Consider the following 17,727-nt stretch of genomic DNA (forward strand, 5'->3'; position numbering starts at 1 on the left):
TTTAAATGGGTTTTATTTGTAACACAACTCTTGTAAAAAACTCTATTTTTGATACAACCTCAGGCTTATGCTAAATTTAAAAATTTTGCAGTAGCCTTTTCCTGTACTCATGTGCATATTTCAAACAGAATGTTTATTTTTTGACAGCTTCCAACTGTTATTATGTGCCTTCATTATCTTCTTTGGTATAGCAACAGTTTAATAGAGAAAATAAGCATACAGTAATTGCCTTTGAATGTTGATATTTGTAATGTCGGGGTTGTTATTTATTGTATTAAAAATGGAATCTACATCCAAAACATCAGTTTTGTAAAAACTGAAACATTACTGAAATTTCTTTCAAATTGTGTCTGATCAACAGAAAAATGGCATTGATTTTTTTTTAATTGATGAATGTATTTTTGTATACACATGATTATAAAGGAATTTTGTACCAGTATCATGATAGCAATAATTTTAACTTAAGAGATTTTTAGGATTTAAGGAGTAATTGCCTGAGCTGTAAGATTTTTTTACCACATCAATAGGTAATGTAAAAAAAGAAGCTATTTCTAGATTTCAAAACCAGTTGTGTGGGAAATTGTTTCTTGAATTCTCTTTTATTCTTAGTGGAACTTCCCATAGTTTAATTAAATCAGTTGTGTGATATTGCAGATGGTTTTTGTTTTTTTTATTATACAGAGACAGATCAGGAATTAAGAAAAGTGTTACATCTTGGACTTATTTGAATTGCATGGATATTATCATCCTACATAAGTCTGCTTTGCTTTAGAAAGTGAGGTTGAAAAACTGTATTACAAGGGTTATTCCAAAATCATTTCCAATTGGCTGTTGGAAATTAACTGATTGTCATAATACAGTACAGTACATTTGTGATAGCCAATGACAAATTATAAACTCATTATTTAACTATATCTACTTTTCAATTTGTTCAGTGCATATAAAACAGCAGTCAGTAATATTATCATTGTCACTCCCACCTACTGTGAATTGAGTGGTGTACTTAGTTTTTCATGCATAAGTACACTACAGATATGTCATGATAATGATTTTTGAATGAGAGATAAGTGCCAGAATTTCAGAGAGTAGTATATAGGAAAATTCAAGCAGGTACTATTAAACTGAATATTAATGATTTCAACTTTTGACACTTAATGAGAATATTGTGGATATGAAATTATACATAGAAACTGGAAAACATTTCAGTGATTACCAACACTTATCTAGATAGAGATCTTGCCAGTTTTGAAACAAGTGAGGGACTCACTTTTTATGACTGTTTACAGACTCTAAAGTTGTAATGAAAGAGATCCTTGACTAGTTCAGTAAAAAAGTGAGGTACTAGGGCTGAAATTAAACATCAGAAAACCAAAATTTATGATCATTTTCAGCCAACAATCTTCCACTCGGTGATGTACTGTGTGATTTTGAAAAGGTGGTCCAGTTTGGATATTTAAGATCCACAATAAATAAAGATGGGTACTCTTCAGCCAAAGTAAAAGAATTACCTTGCCAAAGGAGGCACTTACGAAGTTGACAGCTATTTTCAAAGGTAGAGCAATCGCAAGGAATACAAAGCTGAGACTGCTTCAGGTACTAGTCTAACCAGTAGTCAAGTATGGTGTTGAGACCTGGACCATCAAGATAGAAAATTGATGTACTCGAAATGTGGGCCTACAGAAAAATGTTCTGTATCACCTGGATGATAAAGAGGACGAATATCAATTCAGTTAACAAGTGGTTGTACAGAGGAGATTGTCCACAATATGCTTCCAGTGCATCCTCTGCTTTTTTGGCCATATAGTCTGTAGACCTGGAAAAAATCTTAAAGCTAATTATACAGGGAAAAATCAGTTTGAATGGCAAAGGAGCGTGAGATATGGCGGGAAATTGTTAGTGGGATATGAATCAGGTCACCAACTCTCACACATGAGAGGAAGGATCATTGATGTTGATGATGATGATGAGGTACTCACACATCTTAGATAAAAGATCATGACCCTGGATTCCAGGTTCTTGCCAAAATAATAGACCATTCCAATTTTACCCCAATGTGTAGACTGTTTTTTCTCATTATTCATTAACGTCCGTTATCTTTTTGTCCTCATTATTGGGAACCACTTGCCAATTCTCTTAAAAAGGTTCACAGATGGATTACTAACTGGCTGGATACCTTGGATGGACTGAAGTTTTTGATGAGCTGAAAAAGCTTCTGTCACAATACAATTAGATGCATGAATGCAGATAACAATCATATGAATAATTAAGTAGATATTTTTGTAATATTACTTGCCATAAAATTTTTTATTTATTTTTTATTAAAAGTAGCATAAAAACGTTTTAAATTTAAAACAAATTTTCTAAAATTTGTATGTTTTTTTTGGTCGTACTAACATACGAGAGTTGTTCAGAAAGTTCTTAACATGACAAAGAAAATACAAGATTTTTCAGAGATATCTTTTTTATGTTTCAACGTAGTCACCTTGGAATATGATATATTTAGACCAACAACTTAAACATTTTTAATAATCTCAGTATAATTGATTTGTAAAAATCTGCAAAATAAGTGATTGTCTTACCTTTGTAGATTGTCTTACCATCATTTAAACTGCATCTTATCTAGTGAACTATTTCTTCAGGTTTAGGAAGAGAAAGTAATGCTGAGAGCCACATTCAGTGAATATGGCGTGGAAGTACTTTGAAATGCAGTTTGTAGAGTTTTGCTATGACAATCTGAGATGTGTGTGTGGTGCATTATCGTGATGAAAGAGCACTTTATTTTTGGCCAGTTATAGAAGTTTAACCTTCCGTAAGTCTAGTAGTGAAGCATAATACTCCTCAGTAATGGTTCTGCCATTTTCCAGGTAGCCTATGATTCTACATCAGAAGAAGCTCAAAAAACTGCGCCTTGACTTTTGATGGAATCATTTTTGCCTTCTTTGGTGCACTTTCACCTGCTTCCACCTATTGGGATTGCTGTTTGCTTTCTGAGATATAATGGTGAATTCTTGTTTCATCTACTGTTATAAAATATTGAAGAACAGCACAATCATCTATAAATAAGTCTAAACCTCCTAGAGAAGTGTTCAGTCCAATTCATTCTTTGTTGACTATTATCAAATGTGGTAACCGAGCAAACTGTTAGCAAACTCGGGATCTATTGAGCGGTAAGGTTTTTCATACCCAGAACATCATGTAAAACCTAGTGGACACAGTCTATCATGATGTTTGCAATCTCAGCAAGTTTATGTATCATTAATGTGGCATTGTGGATTTTTGTGATGATTTTGTCAGTTTTAGAGGTTTCGTCCTGAGCATTCATCATCTTGAATGTTGTACGATAATGTTTAAATCCAGCAGCCCACTTTTTACTGTCAAAAACGAAGGGGAAGAATCCTTTAAAGAGAAATCTAAAGTCATTTTTCATGTACATCATGATTAAAGCTTTTAAAACAAATAAAGAATTACATAATTGCTTGAACTTGAATTTTATCCATTTTTCAGAAAATATCAAAGCTTGTTTATTTAACTCAGTTGTCACAAACAAGCACCAAACACATGCATTTGAAACTTCTAAAGGATCAACTTGACAAATATCATAGTCATTTGATTGTACTTTTGCCATCTCAGTGTCAGGCCAAGAACTTTCTGAATGATCCTAGTATATGTAATGGTTACTGTTACACCATAATAATTTTTTAAATACAAAATAATTTTTAATGAGTTACAATTAATCAAGCAATGATAAATATTCAGATGAAAACAAATATCATTTTAGTAGTTAAATTTAATTACTTTAATTTCAATGTTGGAAAATTATCAATACTATATTTAATATGAATTAGTCATGAAGTTTTTATATAAAGTGTAAGTAATTCTAGTTACATGCGTTAATAATTTTTTATAATTTTAATTTTTTCTTTTATTAAATTTATGAATTATTTTTAATTTAGTGAAATCTATTAAATTCTGTTAACAGTTTGCTGATGAACATCCTAAGGAGAGTGAAGAAGTATGGGCGACACTTTGTTCGTGTTGGCCTAATAATCTTAAAGTTATTATACGGTACCTGTTGATTATCAGTGGAATGGCACCTCAAGAATTGTTACCATATGTATGTAATTTCAGTAATTTAACTTATCTAACTTCATTAATTTCTTGATACTCGTAACTATGATTAATATTAGTAACTTTTTTTTACATTCTTTAAAGTTGAAGATGTTTTAATTTCTATATCTTTAAGCATAGACTTTCAAATATTATTTTATCTTGTTTAATTATTTTTCTTTAAATAAAAAAAAAGATTACAACCAAAAAATTCATGTCCCTGGTGGAATAGTTATTTATTTTACTCCTTAAAAAATGACTAAAATTATTATATTTTAAATAAAAAATATTTATTTTTTATTTATAATAAATACTTATTGAATAATTATTTTTTTAAATAAATAACAGTGCTGTGAAAAATGCAATGATCATATTTAAAGTAAAGTATTACCATTTCATGTAAAGTATTACCATTTTTTAATGAGCAAATACTGAATTTTTAAGCTTAGAAATCACTTTTTTTGAACCTTAAATTTACTTAGAACCCTTTTATGAATAAATTTTCCAAATTTGATTTAGTACTCTAGCAGTTTATTGCTGTTGATTTAAATATTTCTAATACTTTTTGAGTATAGAATTGAAGTAAGAAATGTAAATTTCTAAAGGTTACACATTCTAAAGAATACTGTAAAGAAATTCTTGATGATTTTTTAAAGCATTTCATAATTAGAATTTGAACAAATCTTGCTTCACATTTAGTTGATCAGCTAATACATCATACCTTAAGGTGCCACATAAATTAAGAAAGAAGATATCAGTTGTTTTTAGGTTAGATAGTTGTTTATTTATTTAGATTATATTTTATTTTAATTAGTATAAATTATCGACAATTGAACAATAATTTAGATTTGATATTATTTATACAATTATTCCCACATTAATCTATAATATTACTTATACATTTGTATAGTTTTATAATTTAAGATTCACTTACTAAGAGTTAAAAAAAGACTAAAACAGTGCAATGTGTTAAATAATTAATTTTGTAAAAAAGAAGTAGCTATGGGCATTGTAGAATTATGTTTGAATAGGATCTTTTCTGAATTAGTTTTTAGCTTGTTTCTGTTATAAGAAAAAATCTATGGAAATAAGGGAATTCATGTTTATACTATTTCACCCTTTCAGGGGTAGATAAAGCTCCAAACTTTTTCAGCTGTTATTAGAGTTACTTTGTGAGTTAAATTATTCAAGCTTCTATCGAAATGAATAGAAAGTCATCCCTGTAAATTATTAAATGTTATTCTGATTGGAACATAGTAAAATATGTGAATTATAAAAGATAATATACATATATTATTTATATTTGTATTAATATAAGATAAATTATAAGATAAAAATTGATGTGTTTAAAGACTATATTAATTATTTAAATACAAACTTGTTTCATAAGTTTGTACCTTAATAATAATGTTAAAGTAAATGATACCTTAAATGTAAAAAAATGACTACAAAATAATATTTGAGATGATAATATTAAAAATCAACATATATATATATATATATATACTAGCGGACCCGACAGACATTGTCCTGATGTGGCATTGTTCTGTAATAAATGCACAACACATAAATATAAGTAACTTATTTAAGTTAAAATTAGCAGGAATCTGGACGAAATTTCATTAATATGACTATTAGTATGACTATTATCAGTTTTTGATTGTTGTATTATTGTAATGGGTTTATTTGTTAATTATGTGTAGTATGGTTAATATTTATTTTCACTAAATATTGAGGTATCTGACGAAAATCAAAACGTCGTAAAATTAATAATTGGTGTAATTAATAAATTTTGGTACTTACGTATTAACGCCACAGCAGCTACAACTTTATTTAAAAACAAAGTAGTCAATCAGATTTCGGTGGTAAATGGGCCGATATAGAGTTTAATATAGATTCAAAACAGTCTCTTTATTAATTTTAATAATGGTTATTTATATTTATTTATTTTATAAATATAACTTAACCAAACTTAACCAACGCTCGCTTCACTCGCTAACCTTGACTAATTAACAGGAGTGTTTTGATTATTTAAATAATAAATAATTGCAATAATTACTGAATTTATTAAATAAATACTCAAAAAATTACCGTATTTATTAGTCAAGGTTAAGTTTGGTTAAATTATATTTACAAAATAAATAAATATAAATAACCATTTATTAAAATTAATAAAGAGACTGTTCATTTTCTACCGAAATCCGATTGACTACTTTGTTTTTAAATAAAGCTGTAGCTGCGGTGGCATTAATACGTAAGTGCCTAAATTTTCATCCACGTTACTTCTAATTTTCACTTAAGATCATTTTAAAAAAGTACCTCCTGCATGTTTTTTTAATTTAATAATTTTGAAGTTTCATAACCATGTGATAGCTTAATTAATCAATTAATAAAAAATTAAAGCACTGTAAAAAAAGCAACGTTGTTAAAATTTTAGTAGAAATTTTTATCATTTTTCTCATTCTTTATTTTAACATCTATTTTACCAAATTTTAGATAATTGTAAATTAAAAATAATTTTAGAAAATTTTTTATAAAATTAATCAGCTACAAAAATTATAACTTCAATTTTTTAAATATACTTTTAACTATAATTATTATACGTAAATTATATTTTAATTTTATAAATGTTATAATTTATTTTACAAACTGACATTTTTATTTTCAAAGAGCCGTTCAATACTTCATAAGTTGCATAGAATCAAATGAGAACTGACAATTTAAATTTGTAGGTTAAGTTTATTGTTATTGAATGCAGGTGTATACATCATTAAAATTCATGAAAAATCATGTAAAATACTCACGTCAATACTGCATCTTAAAAATTTGCACAATGTATATTTTTTAATTACACTTTAAAACATTATTTAAATAAATAATATTCTCAATAAGCGCGCAATTCTAGCAGACTCGGCAATGCTTCGCCATTATTGCTAGATTTGAGTATACATACAAATTAAATGAACACAATTGAAAGTTTTATAAAACCTTAAAAACAATGAACATTAGGAACTTCACAAAATTTAACCTTTCACTTTATAAAAGTCAGAAGGTAAATAAATCCAAATGGCAAAACAACAGCACTACCTATCTGATTTAATTCACACCACTCTCTAATCACAGTATTCAGTGGAAAATAATTTTTTAACAAAAAGGGTTGTGGCTGCAAAATCATTACAATTATTACTCAACATTAAGAAACTTACAAAACATTACGGAACTTCATGAAATTTAACCTTTCACTTTATAAAAGTCAGAATGTAAATAAATCCAATTGTCAGAACAGCACTACCTATCGGATTTAATTCAAACTACTCTCTAAACACAGTAGACTGTTAAAAATACAAATTTTAATGTAATAACAACATTAAGCTACGACACAAGTAACTAATATGCGAAAAAGCAACAAAATAAAAAAAATTTCCTAGAATACAATCGCACCACCAACTACCGGTTCTGACTGATATGCCAAAAATTTTTTAAAAATTCTAAAACGTGATCGTAGCGCTGCCTACCGGATTTAATTGTGAACCTTAACCATCGCAAGATCAACAACAACACATAAATAAATAAATTAATTAAAAAACCATTTTCTATCGGATCAAATTGTGAATCTAAACCATTCTCGAATCAACTTAATCACACACACAAAATTTCATTAAAATCAGTCCAGCCGTTTAGGAGGAGTTCAATTTCATACACACGCACAGGAGAAATATATATATAATGATATATATTTTATTTTATTTTATTTATTATTTTTTTTTTATGGAAACCACTATTGAAAACTATTTCAGCACATATTTATGTACATGTTGAACAGGATGCAAATAAAAACTTTGTTTTTTTTTTGTCTAATTAGTATTATTTAAAAATTTATCAACAGAGTAATATTGCTTTCATAATATAGAATTGTTTAACTGCATTTTAAATAAATTACTGAGTAGATTTTTCAAATTGGTTGGCAGTTTATTAAATATGGCAACATAAGCATAATAAGGCTTTTTTTCGTAAGCCCAAATATTGTGTCGAATTATATGATGACAGGTTTGGAATAAATTACGACAGGAGTATCCGGAGGGGGTCACATCAGAGGTGTTTGCAGATGACCTGGCATTGGTGTTAGTAGGTAAAACCCATTTAATGGTTTAATTAGGTAAAACCGAAGATGAGCTGATGGCTGTGGGGGAGGAGGCAGTGAACTTGAGGAGGGAATGGCTGACCACTAATGGACTGGGGATGGCAGATGATAAAGTGAAGGTGGTTGTCATGACTGGACGTTGGAGATTGAGTCCCCTTCGATTTCGGGTGGGTAAAACGTTTGTGTACCCCAGCCTGGCGGTGAAGTATCTGGGGATTTGGGTGGATAGGCACAGGTCTTTCTCCATACATGTTGATGAAGCTGTCAGAAAGGGCGAGCGGGATTTCCAAGCCCTGACAAGGTTGATGAACAATATGGGTGGCCCCAGGACAGCGAAGAGGAGGCTACTGTCCAGTATATACTCTTCAGTAGTGCTCTATGGGGCGTCTGTTTGGGTCGGTGCTCTTGATAGGGCACGCAACAGAAGGAGGTTGTTGAGCCAACAACGATGGCTCAGTCTGCGGGTTATCGCAGGGTACTGCATGATAGGTACTAAAGCGGCATCAGTCATAGCTGGTGTGCCACCAATTGATATGCAGGCCAGGATGAAACATTATATTGCTTCAGGGAGTGAGAGGAAAGTGGCTGTCGATGAGATGTTCAGAGCTTGGAACGATAGGTGGAATGTGGCAGAGACTGGGCGGTGGACACTCCAGCTCATCAGTGACGTCAGGAGCTAGGTAGAGTGGAAGCATGGTGATAACAATTACGAGCTTGAATTAAATTTTCTCTCTGCAGTTTAGTGTACAGATTCATTATTTTACTTATATCTGATAGTTTATTCAGAAAAGTTATTTTCTATCTTTGTGAAGTATTGAGGGACAAGAGGCACTAGTCACAATGCATTATCTGAGAGTAATAGGCCATAGAAAATGACTTTACTCTTCATTTTTCTTAATAAGCCAAGCATGAGGATGCTTGTTAACTTGGAAATGGTTATACCACTTTTAGGAGCACCTTATTTCTCATATCAGGTTTTGGTATGGCATCTAACATTTGCTGTATAAATTAATTAAAACATTTTGTAAATTATATAAAAACTTATGACACCACTCACGCAGTTTAATTCAATTTTAAAATAATTTTGTTTTAGATGTAATATTAATGGATCAAATTATTTTTGAAATGTTCTGTTTGTGAACAGATTTCTATACCCTGCTTCTATACACTGTACAAATTTACAGAATAGTTGATAACTGAGACAGTTTATCAAAGTATTATTAGGTACTTTATTTTCTGTAAATCTGTTTTATATTGTTAAGATGTTAATATGGTCTATTTTTTGTTATTTTATGAGATACTTATAACATAATTAATATTTTATTTGTTAAACTTTATAATTATTAAAATTAAGAAGTAAAATTTTATGTGATGTTTTTATTCTTGATAATGTTTATGTATGTTCTGGTTGATGTTTTAATAATTAAGATGAAATTGCATGATCTTTATTTTTGGAATTAAACTAACAACCTTTCAATCTATATGTTTATACCAGCCACTTAAATAATTTGAACTAAATACTATAATTACAATATTTAAACAAAAATAAATTCACCTTTTACTTTTTGTAGAAATGAACTTTTGTAGAAGTCCCCTTTATTGATTTGATAATTAGTACTTTTGGTAACAAAGAATAATTGTTAGTATTGTTGTAGATTTATTTACTTAATTAATTGAGATTCTTTCTTCGCTACTTTAAGAGCAATTTAATTACTCTGAGAGAATGGGGTATAATTTAGCTGTATATTATTATATTTTCGTCTCGTTACTGTTTAATTCTAAAATGTTATTTTAAGTATTCAGAAAATGTTCATTATCTCAAGATTGCTTTAATGAAGAATTAATTTCATGTTGACATTGTATGTGCATTATAATTTATATTTTTGCTGAGATAAATATAGTATCACTCAGAGGTAAATGTAGTAAATATAACTCTTTATTTTAATTTTTAAATTCTGCTTTTAATGAATTTCTGTATTATATATTCATATGTTTTGATGAAACAAAAATCTCTGTAAATGTGCTGAATGTTGTAAAAAATAAAAAAAATAATAAGCAGTAAGTAAATAAAAATATTTTTGTAAATAATTTTATTCTACTACTAGAATGAAATTTTTGTAGGCTGCTTATTTATTTTTAGTATGCATAATTTCTATTTATAAACAACGATCTGACACCTTAATACTGGTGAAAATTTTAGCATTTTATTAAGATAATTCTAAATGAAATGATATGGTTTGACACTTTTAAACCAATTTGTTCATCATACCTAGATAATTTATTATCAAATACAAAAGATCTTGAGCTCTTTCTATTAAACTTTAGGGAAAAGAAAAACTATTGTTGTCACTGACAGAAAAATAAAAAATTCAATTAACACTTCCTGAAAAGCACATTTATGGTTTTAACTGTATTTAAAAGTATTTACTATCCATCAATGAATGATTTATAAAAAAAATATGATAATATAGAATTATCTGATTTTATTAAGTAATTATCCACAGATATACAAGGTTTGATAAAAAATACATGAAATTTTTTAATTTCCCAGGCTGGTAAGTCCAGTTGACACATTCGTTTTTTTGTTATGTTGATACACTTATCCCTCGATATATGTTTTCATTGGTAGCCATATTGGATGCTTAGTTTATTGTTGGCTATTGAATAGTTTACATGTGTTTTGGTGTGATCGGTGATTTTTAACCTACAAAAAAAAATGGAACAGAGAATTTGCATTAAATTTTGCTTTAAAAATGGAATAAATTGGAGCACCACATTGGAAATGTTGAATGTTGTTTTTGGCAATTCTTTGAATAAAACAAGCATTTACAAATGATACAAACATTTCCAAGAGGGCCATGAAGATGTTGAAGGATTATGACCAGGACATCAACAACAGATGACAGCATCGAAAAAGTGAAGAAAATGATTAGGGACAATCCCCAAATCACTATCAGAGAGTCAATAAGGACTACTTCCTGGAAGATCTACACCATTTGGGTGAAGCAGTCCAAAGAAAACACCTGTGACAAAACAATTCATGGCAATTACACCACAATAATGCATCTGCTCACACGTTACTGGTTCGTGAATTTTATCCAAAACCAATACAATTATGATCCCTCAGCTTCTGTATTCTCCAGACATGGCTTCTTGTAACTTTTTCTTATTTTCCAAGTTGAAAAGAACCATGAGCTTTGAAGATTAGAAAAAATGCTGACAAATGTATTATATCTGAAAAGGAGTACTTTGAAGGTGACAGAATTGTTGATGAATAAGTAAAGATTTTGATAAAAAATAAATTCCTCATATTTTTTTTTCAAACCATGTAGATACTGTGATATTATAAGTGAGGAAGGTAACAATGAATGCTTTGGAACTTCTATTATCTTATTTTCAATGAAAGGCCATTGATTTTTTTATTGTATATGTTTTTCTATCTATTTCTAGAAAAGCCCTTTTCTTCTTTTGCTATCTGAGAAATTTTTTTGTTCTCCATATTTACATTCATTTATATATTTTTTTAATTATTCTTCCCCAATCCATTCTTTATACATGATCAAGCTGCTTTTTTTGCACTCTCTTAATTTGTTATTCAAATTATAACATTTGATACCCTTCAGATATGTTTTAAAGTCTAATGTTTCTATTACATATCTCAGAAATCTTAGCTCTGATGTTTGTAATATTTGCCAATGAATACTTGTCATGAGTTTTATTTCCAAAAAGAACAACTAGCATAATATGAGCTATCTATATTTTATAACCAAGTAAATATTATAAATAACGTTGTTACTTTTTACCCCTGTTAGTCATGTATGTTTTGAATACTTCCTTTCTGATTCTTCCACCTTCTTTACTATACGACTTTACAATAAGTTTGTCTTCTCTGAATACTTTTAAAAAAGTTGTCACAGTTAAATCTTTGAATGGTTTGGATAAAAACCACCTGAAATAGGGAATAGGCAATGGAGTAAAATTTAAATTATTTTTTGGTAATTAAATAAAAATCTTGTTATTGGATACAAATTTTTTTTACCATCCAGGTAATACTACTTATAAGTTTTATTGGATTTACAGCTAATATTATAACTATAAAGTAGCTTACATTATTTACATGCTAAGAAATAATTTATTATGATATTAAGTATTATTTTGTAATCTTTTTCAGGCTAAACGTGTCGTATTATATTTAGCAAGAGCACGTCCTGATCGATTGTTGGATGAAATGATGGGTGAATTACAAACTATTGAAACATTAAATTGTCTTATTGAACGTACTGAGACTCCTCCATTCTACAGGTTAACTAGTATGCGTAAAGCTTCAAGTCATTCTGACCCTGGTCCTGGTGTGCAGGATCCTGGTGGGAGAAATGATTTAGCTGTAGAAAAAGGAACAATACATACTAAACGACATAGTGGAGAAGATCCTGGGAAAACAGGGTCAGTTTTTAAGTTGCTATAAATATTGTGTCATGTAATTTATAGATTTAACAAAAAGGTTAATCCAGTTCCATTTGCAGTAATTATATTTTGGTTTGTTCTAAATAAATAATTTTACATCTTGACTGACGTTCTGCTTATTATAATAATTTGTATTTCATATATATATATATATATATATATTTTTTTTTTTAATAAGAATAAATTGAAAAATTTAATCTTTTATGGCTAAATTTTAATTGAACATTATCATTTGTTCTAGAACTTCAAAGTCAGATTCTGCATTACGGGCTATGGCTGGTGGCTATGTTCCACCTAGAGGAGCAGATAAGATTCGTACAGCTAGTGGCCCACCAATGCTTTCTGATGAAAACTCTACTCCTACCAATGAGACTGAGGTATAATTATTTAGTATTTAGTGCTTGTAGTTGGTATTAGATACACTACACATATGTAGTTATGTATGGGAATGTATGAGTTTACAGTTATATAAATGTGTTTCTGTTATATATTATAATAAGTAAAGGAATTTATGTTTTTATTTAACACTTTGTCTGCAAAAACCGTGATATTAGGTAAAAATTATTTTTTGTTAGAGATGTAATTTAAGATCTATTTTTTGTTATTTGTAATTTCTTTCTATTACATCAGAATATTTTTAGATGCCATTCAATGTTAGTTTTAGTGCATGTAGGTAGATACTGCTAGTCAACATTGCTGTACAAATTTGATCTAAAGAAATATTTTTTAATTTAATTGAAAGAGGTGTTATTTTGTTGTTTATTTAATGATAATTGTGGTTACTGATGATGATGATGCGATCTTGGACTAATTGTACAAAGATTTTAATGGTAAGAACTAACATTGATGTAGATGATTAATGAAGATTCCATTTTCACAGATTCTTAAAATATTACCAAATTCAGTTAGATTATTTTTTGGTGTGTTAAATAATAAATTTTAATTTCTTACCTACTAATGATGTACCTCCACCTAATACACTGTGTATTTAATGAATTTAAGAAAGAAGTTTCAAAGTGTTATGCTTTTGACTATTGTCAATAGTTTTTAATAAAGTACTGAAATAATAAAAACAGCTGTGGGAAGATTCTTTAAATTATTGCTTTCACAAAAAGTCTTTTTATCAGTTCTTAAATTAAATCTTTATAAGTTAATCTTTTTTCTTGGCAGTTAGCACAAGTTGAAGAGGTTTATAGAGCAGGTTGCGGTGGTGGTGGGGTAGGAAGATTTGATATTCCTCAGCCACATCCATTGCCAATGCCAGAATATGGTGGATATTTTGCTCCTTTGACAGAATATTTACCGGACAGTACCCAACCTAGCAGTGGATTTCATAGGTATGATTAAAATTTCAATATTATAACTTTTATATTGTATAGTGTTTTTAAAAAATTATTTCAGTGATTTTTTATCATGTTTCAACTGTTTAGTGACTTGGTAAATTTAATATAATTATCTTAATTAAGAATTATTTTTTTCCATTGTCAGTTAAAAATGATAAAGATGTAGAATTTGTAGTTATGTTCTTTTGTCAACTTTTTGTAAGATCTCTTTATAGTCCTATATTAGTGACATTCAATCTGTTTAGCTCCACAACTCCCGCAAAGTAAAAAAAATATAATGAATATTTTGCGACTCCCAACCCCAACCCAACCTAGTTAAAACTATTTAGCTGGCGTTGATAGCAACAGGTATGAACATGCGTGTATGAAGTGCACAAACTTGACCAATTTACGAGTTCCAAAAATTGATATGTACGTGTTCATTGTAATTTGGTGTGCTTGCATAATATTTGCTGTGAGTGTATCATGTTTGAGCATGCATGTTGTATGTTTGAACCTTGGGTCTCAGCAGTATAAAAAAGATGCAAGGGATTGCAGAATGTCAGTTTAGTTTTGAATGCAAAGCGTGCATCTGGTTTAAGTTTCTATAAGCATAGTTTCATTGAAAATAATGATATTTGTGGTGTTGGTTTTTTAGTGTGTGATCAAACGGTGTAACTGTTTTTTTTTTTTTAATTTGAGTCTTTTTCAAAATGGGTAAATTTGTGTAAAAAGGAAGTGGTCCATCTACATCCAATCTTTAAAAAGACAAGATTGTACAATGATAATTATATAAATTATAGATTTACCTCATTGGATGGAAAACCACTGTGCATAGTTTATTTTAAGTCTTCTCCCATGAAAACATGAAACCATTAAGATTAATTCAATTCTTGGAAACTAAATATTTGGATCATAAAAGCAAACCCTTGAAATTTTTTAGAAGAAAATTACATACTTTGAGAAATCAACTAGTTTCTGTTTTTAAATCAAGCCATACTGATAAAAATACACTTGAACATCTTACCTCATAGCATTAAGATAGCTAAGATGTCCAAACCCCAACAAATCACAGAGAATCTCATATTGCCTGCTGCAATTGACAAGGTCAGTGTTTTAGTAGGCATGATAAAAGAAAAAAAAAATTGAAAAAATTCCACTTTCTAATGACACAGTATCAAGGCGAATCGATCATGATCAGGTAATTCAGCAAATGAATTCGAGTGAATTTTTTTGTATTTAATTTGATGAATCAACAGATTTGGGAAAGTGTTAGATGTGGCAAACATTTTTCAATATTTATGTTTTGTGAGATGTGAATGCAATAGAGACAGATCAGACTAAGAAAATATGTTGTTTAGCAAATTAATACCTTGATTGTGTAATAGGACAATGTCCTTTTTTATGTTTTTTTATAAAGCTCTAAAAACTATAACATGATTGGAAAAAAGGATTGTATTATGTAGTGATAGTGCAAAAGCAATAGGCAAGAACAATGGATTTCTGAAAAAATTAAAAGATCGATCATCTTATACCAAGGGTGGAATGGACACACAGACATATCCTTCACAGACATATCTTGACAAAAAATACGTCAGAAAATCTCAAACAAATTCTTTGTAAAGCTATACAAATGGTTAATTCTAGTAAAAGTCGACCATTACAGAATTGTGCGATGAAATGATTGAAAAGAAAAAATTTCTTCTTTTCCATAGAAGTCTGATTGTTATCGTTGGGAAATGTGTTTACCTGGATATTGGAATTCCAAGATTAATTAATAATATTTTTCCAGGATCAACAAGTGCCATTCCCAATGTTTTTATAGATTAATAAGTATATATTACTGTTGGCGTACTTAGCTGATATATTTTCACATTTAAACACCTTGAATGTGATTTTACAAGGAAGTAATAAAAATATTTTGTTAATGACAAGACAGTGTTCATGTTTTCATTAAGAAGCTTGAAGGATTAAGGATTACAATCTTCAAAAGCAAAAATTTTGATATTTCCTCTCACTTTTGATTATATTGAGAAACATTTTGATGATGAAGCCACTATTATTCACCACAATTTGGATAGCATGAAGATGCACTTGCGTGAGTCAAAAATTTAGTTGGCGGAGTATTTCTCGATAAATAAGAATGATTTCTGGAAGTGATGGATACTGAATCCATTTAGTGAAAACATTGTTGTGGCTGCTAAGTTACCAGTTGAAATTTATGACTACTTCATTGGAATGTCTGCCGATAAAAAATTTCAACTACAATTAACATCTGAAGATTTAGATATGTTTTGGCTTGCTTGTTGACATGAATATGAATGAAACTTTAGTCACAGAAGCATTGAAAATATTAATCTCTTTCATCACAACTCTGTGAAAAGAGTTTTTTGTTTATGGTTGCGCTAAAAACTAAATAATCATCTTTTATCACTTGAAAACTATTTGCTTTTATATGTTTCTAGGATAAATCCACATATGGAGAAATTCTTAAATGAAAAACAAATGCAACAATCTCATTTATTTATTTTCTTTACATGTGCACTTATAAATGTAAGCAAAATGTGTATAATAAATTATTTTTTTCTTCATAAAATGATTTTATTATTTTTTACATTTAAAGTTGTAGGCTAATTTCATGAAACCTCTGTTCATATCACTGTGACTCCCAGGTTAAGAAATGCAGCTTTATGTTGTATATTTTGTTTTATGGCTGCATTATCATTTACTTGTTCAATTAAATCTTGTGTGCAAGCATTGATAATTGAGTAAGTAACATTTGATTTGGATTGATGATCAATGTAAATTAATGTTATTGACAAATAACATTCATTGAATACAATTGAATTGATATCTTGGTTTTTACCAAGTGTATGGATATACCAAGTGTATAGGATATCATCCAATCTTCTTTGCTGAATATGTCTGCATAAAAACCAGTTTGATGGAGGGGATATTGAATCATGTTATTGTTTAATTGAAATGTTGATTTTTTCCTGGGTGAAAAATGCTTCCACATTATCTTCGAACACCTACATTTCTTGTAGTAAAGAAAGATATATCACATTGTATATCTCAAAGTAATAAAATAAACAACTGCTTTACAGCAATTGTCATGAACGGCTGAAACTCACTACAGTAATTTAAATACTTGAATGTAAGTGGATGGCCCTAAGAAATCATAAAACTAAAGATAGAAACTTTTCATTATTTCCTAAACTGGTTTGTATGTTAGACCCTAGGTTAAATTTGGAATGCAGTGCTGCAAGGCATTACAATCCACAAGGATGTGGTGTGCTGCCAATTAGGAGTCGCTCAAAAAGTGGGTGAATGTAAAGATTCATTATTATAAACCTTTGTAAGCTTAATTTTCAGATGAACCTACCTACTACTTGCATAATAGTAATAATAATTTAAAGTTTGGACAATGGTTTTCTGAAGTAGTATGATCATAATTTATCAAATTTTTCTTCTACATTAATTGACTGATGCTACTGGTACACTCTATTAATAAAGTTATTGTCAATTAAATACAGATTGATTGAAATGTAAGATAACTAATTTTAATCAGAAAAAATAATTATTTTATGCTTTTTCAAAGCTAAGTAATGATAAAAATGAATTATCAAAAATCAAACGTTTATTTTATTAAGAAAACATTAACATTTTACACCACAAAAAATAATTAAATTT

At 29.0% G+C, this 17,727-nt stretch overlaps 1 protein-coding gene across 2 annotated transcripts in view; it reads left to right on the plus strand.

Moving 5' to 3' along the window:
• fry (microtubule binding protein furry) overlaps positions 1 to 17,727 on the plus strand; it is a 789,794-nt gene that overhangs the window by 698,248 nt on the left and 73,819 nt on the right. For both annotated transcript variants that reach the window (XM_075372343.1, XM_075372344.1), the window contains 4 exons: positions 3,980 to 4,114; positions 12,420 to 12,691; positions 12,954 to 13,089; positions 13,883 to 14,049. In XM_075372343.1, the coding sequence (XP_075228458.1) occupies positions 3,980 to 4,114; positions 12,420 to 12,691; positions 12,954 to 13,089; positions 13,883 to 14,049 (710 nt within the window). The remainder of the gene's footprint in view (positions 1 to 3,979; positions 4,115 to 12,419; positions 12,692 to 12,953; positions 13,090 to 13,882; positions 14,050 to 17,727) is intronic.

This window comes from Lycorma delicatula, chromosome 8 (assembly GCF_047948215.1).
Source record: "Lycorma delicatula isolate Av1 chromosome 8, ASM4794821v1, whole genome shotgun sequence".
In the NCBI taxonomy this organism is placed as follows: Eukaryota; Metazoa; Arthropoda; class Insecta; order Hemiptera; family Fulgoridae; genus Lycorma; species Lycorma delicatula.